The 6,000-nt window shown below is 42.2% G+C and overlaps 1 protein-coding gene across 4 annotated transcripts in view; it reads right to left on the bottom strand.

The window, feature by feature from the left end:
- Positions 1–306: 306 nt before the first annotated feature.
- DOCK8 (dedicator of cytokinesis 8) overlaps positions 307–6,000 on the bottom strand; it is a 143,572-nt gene continuing 137,878 nt past the window's right edge. For all 4 annotated transcript variants that reach the window (XM_066604205.1, XM_066604206.1, XM_066604207.1 and 1 more), the window contains 2 exons: positions 5,799–5,969; positions 307–2,067 (listed from right to left, as the gene is read on the bottom strand). In XM_066604205.1, the coding sequence (XP_066460302.1) occupies positions 2,007–2,067; positions 5,799–5,969 (232 nt within the window). In that variant the 3' untranslated portion in view covers positions 307–2,006. The remainder of the gene's footprint in view (positions 2,068–5,798; positions 5,970–6,000) is intronic.

Here is a 6,000-nt window from a genome sequence, read left to right as displayed (position 1 = left end):
ACTGGAGCGGGCATCACTGGGATGAGTGTCGGGCATGATAACATGGGAGGGCACAAACATGGTGAACTTAATTTGCACTTCAATAAATACCAGAGACAGAGGGTAAGAGGGCGCATATGTTGTGATTAATAGGACTTCGATAAATTCTAGGGAGGGATGAACATAACAGTAAAATTAGTCCAGTGTCAAAGAATGTGAAAGTTTATAGTCTCTAAATTGATGTTAGGGGTTCAACATGTTACTTCTGCTCTGGGTTTCTCATATAGAAGACACCATAATATAGAAGACACTGTCCAATGCATTTAGAAGAAAAGGCTTTGCTTTAATCTCTCATATACACTTTATGGTCTCACAGGTTCACAATCATACAATTTATTAAAAATAAAGAAAGACATTATCCAAACACATAACTGAGTCTTTGACACGACATCTTGTGTGCGATAACCCTGTTCGCATTCCATTCTAGGTTTATATAGCAATAAAATATATTGTATCTATATTTATTTATTAGCATTGGACAACTACAACAAATACAGTTCTACTGTAACAAATATATACAGATAAAAGGGTGATCCTGTACGGTCACGGACTTAACGTACACCTACAGTAGCAGTACAACACCTAGTACCATACGTGAGCCTATACAGCCATGTACATGAACAGTAATAAAAAGACTTCAAAAAAACTACATTGTAGCTCTTACTACTGTATAGAAAAAGGTTAGCATTCCAAATCAGCACTTTTAGGGAAAAGCTGCCTGCAGACGGGCGGAAATTCCGCCCTTGGAAGCTGCCATAGGATTGCGTTAGCAAATGCAATCCTAGGCAGGCGGCTGCAGTTTGTCCGCGAAAAATCTCGCGCGGCAAACAAACCGCAGCATGTTCTATTTCTCTGCGGGGCTCGCAGAGACCCACACAGAAACGTCAGTGCCCGGCCGCCGCGGGTGAGTACGCGCTGCTCTCTGCAGGCGCTCGAGTCGGGTCCCGCGGCGAGAATCCTCACAGCCGGATCCAACCTGCCCGTCTGCAGGCGGCCAAAGGCACAATCTAAAAAAAGCATGTTATTCATATACTTATATTTACAACTCTACGGTCTACCTTGCAGACATAAAGAGGAACCCTTTCTTTCTTCACTGGCGATTTAGATTAATGAGATACTTTAGCGGTTTTTAGACACCTTCAAACTAGCCAGTTTATTGGCAAGAGTAATTCAAGCGTCATAGTACCACAGAATAAAGTCAGTGCTCTGCTTGTACCTATTGTGTTTGCCCAAAAATAAGACAGGGTCTTACATTAATTTTTGCTCCAAATATTTCTCTTTTACATGTATAGCTGCCTGGACACTATCTAAAAATCATGCTAGGGCTTACTTTTGGGTAGGTCTTATTTTCAGGGAAACTGGGTATTATAAGCATGTTCAAGCAATCTACAAGACATAAGGAAGCTGAAGTGTACCTCCGCTTATTTATTATTTTTAGCTCAGATTTCAGAATCTTGAGGCTATGGTGATGGCCAGTAGAGTATACATTATCCACATATCCAGAGGTCGATGGGGGGCTCGACTGCGCTGTTCCCTCTTCTGCCATATCAGTGGATAATATATATCTCCTGGGTACCTAATTTGTTATATTCCATTCATGGATGTTGAGTTTTTTTTGTTTGACGTGGAAAGGAAAAAATACTGAAATCGCTAGAGCCAGATTAACAATTTACTAAAAACTTGCAACCCAATCTTGATGATGTTTGTGATGACCGTTTTCCTGTGGGTATACGGTGTGAACAAGTCTATGATAACACTGACTGTACTCCAGCATTGGCAGGCCAGTGATTTCTAGGTTAATAACTGAAGAAATACTTCTTATCACACATGGCAATCTATGCAAAGCTTGTCTGGAGACACTAATTTATACTGTATAGTCAAACAACAAGTGCAGATTGGATCTGTTTACTGTGATCGGCGTGTCCAAAACATATTTGATGATTGTCTTCTGTCACTACCTAGATGTATCAGCTGCTCTGAGAGACCTGCGAGTCATATTTTCTGAAGCTGGATCTATGGAGGATCCCCCTGCAAGAGAAAAATAAAATGTTATATACATCACACAGTGGTAACTTATATTTTAGGCATCTTACCAAAATCAATGATTCATCAATAACCATATACAAACCAGCCATCCTCTAGAAGGAAAATCGGGTTGAGAAAACGTAAGAGTTGCAAATTTTTGTACAAATATAGAATGCACCAAAATTCACAACTTTCATATGTTCTGGGATAAGTGGTTTAGCACATTTTATTTTCTACCTTCAGTGCCACTTGTCTGTGGCTACTGTGTAAATCAAAGTTTGGGTCCTCTTTCACATGAGCGACAGCAATATCACCGCGAGAAAATCACAGAGATATCGCATCGGTGTTCCGTGCGATATCATTGCATTTTCTCACAGCAATATCGCAATCTTGTAGCGCTCTTTTCTCAGGATTTTCAGGGGTAGCAGGAGAGGGGGGTTTGAACTATATGCGCAACCCCTAAAATAAGCCCTATCTGCACTAAAAATAAATAAATAATAATACATCACCTAACAGGCGCTGTCCTCTCTGCCGTGCGTCTCCTCTGCAGCTCTGGCACTTGCCTTTATAGTCTTCTGCCAGAACACTTCAGGGATTGGAGGTTCAAAAACCCCTCCTCCAGGAAGCATTGGCTCCGATTGGCTCTCGAGTGCCGCGGTTCAGCCAATCACTGCAGCGCTCGATGAACCAATCACAGGCAGCAATTCCTGGGGGCGGAGTTTTTGAATCTCCAATCCAGGAAGCATTCTGGCAGAAGACTCAAGACAAATGTCGGAGCTGGAGAGGAGCTGGGTGGCAGAGAGGACAGCGCCTTTTAGGTGATGTATTATTATTTTTTTTAATGCGGATAGGGCTTATTTTAGGGCTTTTACAGTAGGACTTCCTACTGTAAAAGTTGCATCAAACCGCACAAACACCGCATTTTCATGCAATGCGATGCAACAGGAAGGAAGGCTCCATAGGAAAATATGAGTCAAAAAACAGTGTAAATCGCGGCAATAGCAACCCGCGTTTTTTTTTCTCGCAATGAAGCAGCCTACAAAACATTGCAAATGTGAAGGAACCCATTGAAAACCATGGGCTTCACATACATGTGATTTGTAGGCAATTTTGATGCCTTTCAAGAGTCAATATTCATGCAGACTTAAAGCAAATTTTTCACTAGGTGTGTGCTTCCCCATTTGCAAGCAGTATGAAGCAGTGACAGAGACCCTGATTTCAGCGCTGTGTCTCCACTTTTTTTCTTCAACTAGTTTTTGAATAAGTACCATTGAGCAGCGGCACTGAAGTCCAATCAATGATGTGCGCACACACTTTAGAGTCCTCGCTAATCATCAGCTGCCAGCGCCAGTATCTACTATCTACTGATGGACAGCTTTCTCCCTATGCATAGTATAGGGAGAAAGCTATCAATCAACCATGGTTGGGAAAGGGGGGCACTCATGAACACTCAGTACTTGGCTTGTGCTGCAGCTGATAAACAGTGAAATTATGAAAACTGCTGCAAGAAAAGTGCTGGAAAATGGGTCTCCTTCATTGCTTTATGCTGCTTTGGGAAGGACAGCATTTACCTGGTGACAGATTCTCTTTACATAGTGATATAGAATTACGTCTTAACAGGATAAGTCCTCAGCAGATCCGGTTATTTCTATGGATGATTTAGTTTGACTTTGTGGTCAACAAATGGATTTTCTGTTAGACATCCCTTTCTACGGCAGGAACAAAACACAGAACAAGCTCACTTGCAATTCCCTGCATGCCTGGAATACTTTCACCTAGCTCCAGCCATCTGTGAAGTGAAGGATGGACCCAGCCCACAACTCTGAGAATCCTCAGTCTGTGTACAATCTATGGAAATAATGGCTCTATTGTCACCAAACCATTTGTGAGCCACAAACAAATTCAAAGCATCAACAACTTTCCCACTGAACAGACTGTGACAGACTGGCAATGACATTGGTAATGGACGGAAGGAAGAACCTGCAGTCACACAAGGGTAACAGGACACACACGAAGTATCAGCAAGAAATACTTCTTTGACATTTGCCTGTGATTTATATAGGCTTTTTTAAAAAAAATCAAGAATAAAGACAGCAACAGCAAGATATTCCAAGTATTTGTAGTGGGGAGATAAGAATGTGAAGCTTTTTATACAATCGAGGTGTTAAGTGCATCCCTCCGGCCAAAAGTGAGAGGTTAAATGCCAGTAGGAGTTTGGAACGCTATACCTGAAATTAGTGGATCTGCCTAAAGTTTGCACGCAACATCATATCTGATAATAGTTTATTAGATTAAATATTTCACTCCTTTAAGCAATCACCTTAACCCTTTAAAGAAACATAAGGATTTATGCAATCTTAAAATACAATCATATAGAACGGTCTTTGCCTGAGTGTTTATACCAGATTACTGCCATACAATTCCAAATAATATTAACCTATATTACCCACACAATACTGCCATTCAGTGTACAAAATTAGGTCTCCAAATAATCCTTAAATAGTAATGGGGTTAAAGATAAAGTCCCTAGTGGTCTTAAGTGGTGAAGGGGGTTAATGGTGAAGTCCCTGGTGGTTCGGGCAGTGAAGGTCTAACAAGCTTACTAGGGTAAATATTTTCAACAGAATTCAAGCATTTTTCACAAATCTAAGGCCCCTTTTACAGGAGACGACTGTTGGGCACTTCCAGGTGAGTAGTGTTGTCGGGAGGAAAGCCAGGAGTTGTTATCAGGAAGTCTTGGGTCGCAGTGCAGACGGAGGAGGTGGGTAGGGTTGTCGGTAGGAAAGCCAGGAGTCGTAATCAGGAAGTCTTGGGTCGCAGTACAGATGGAGGAGGCGGGTAGCGTTGTCAGGAGGAAAGCCAGGAGTCGTTATCAGGAAGTCTTCAAGTAACTTGTAGTAGAGAAGAGGAGCTAGTTCACGGCTGCAGAGCACAATAATCATGCGCTGGTGCAGTGGCAGGGTCAGGTTTATATAATGAGCCTGACTAGCACAAGGTGGGGCCAGGACAGGGGAACAGACCACGATTATGAGCGAGGTTTAACACCCCACAAAGGGAGCTATCCAGAGGCCCGATAGCTCAGCAAGGAGTGCTGATGTCTGGAGTGCGGGAGGTCCCAGGTTTGAGCCCAGGCACTTTGCTTAGTGAATGGGGGCACAGCGGGCTGGGGATCGTCCCGGGCCAATCACCTCCATTTACAGTAAACAGGCTGTCGTTCATAGATGACCAATAGCCTGTTTACATGGAATGATGCAGCTGCGGACCAACATGAAAGATCTGATCAGCAATTTATGACTGATCGTTCTTGCATGCGCTCAAGCCGCACAATTATCATGCAAACTGCTCAGTCTAATGAGCACTTGGAACAATAACCTCGTAAAGGGGGCTTAAGAGTAGATCAGAAGCAGAAGTAGCTTCACAGTATGTGGATTTGACATTTATAACAGACCTCTAGTTTTATCTAATTTCAGTAAAACATTTCTCATTGACGGCAACACTAGCTCAGGGCTGTGGAAATGGAATTGGCCTTTACTTTGTCTAATGTAATTAAATCTATGTATTGATAGGCAGCTATTTAATGGACTTGTCTTAAGAGTAAACATGGTTATTTCCAGAGTATACAGGAAGTGTTGGCAAATTGACTATTGAGTATATGGTAGAATAAACCTCAATCCAGCTGCATCTTGTCACATTACTATTTGTTGTATGGATGTCGACCATTCTGTAACATTCACCTTGCATCACTTGGAGGCTTGACCACTGGTTTGTAAAGGTCAGGAATCTTGCGTTCGATCATGGGTCGGAGATTCTCCTTTAACCTATTGTAATTCTTCTTCAGCTCTTGCTGGTATTCCTTCTGCTCAAAAGTAATCAGTCTCTTGTTTTTCTCTACTGCTTCTCCACACCTGTAGGAGCAAACATGGGATTTATACATAT

Source organism: Eleutherodactylus coqui, chromosome 5 (genome assembly GCF_035609145.1).
Source record: "Eleutherodactylus coqui strain aEleCoq1 chromosome 5, aEleCoq1.hap1, whole genome shotgun sequence".
NCBI lineage: Eukaryota > Metazoa > Chordata > Amphibia > Anura > Eleutherodactylidae > Eleutherodactylus > Eleutherodactylus coqui.
This window is presented reverse-complemented; position numbering and strand designations above follow the sequence as displayed.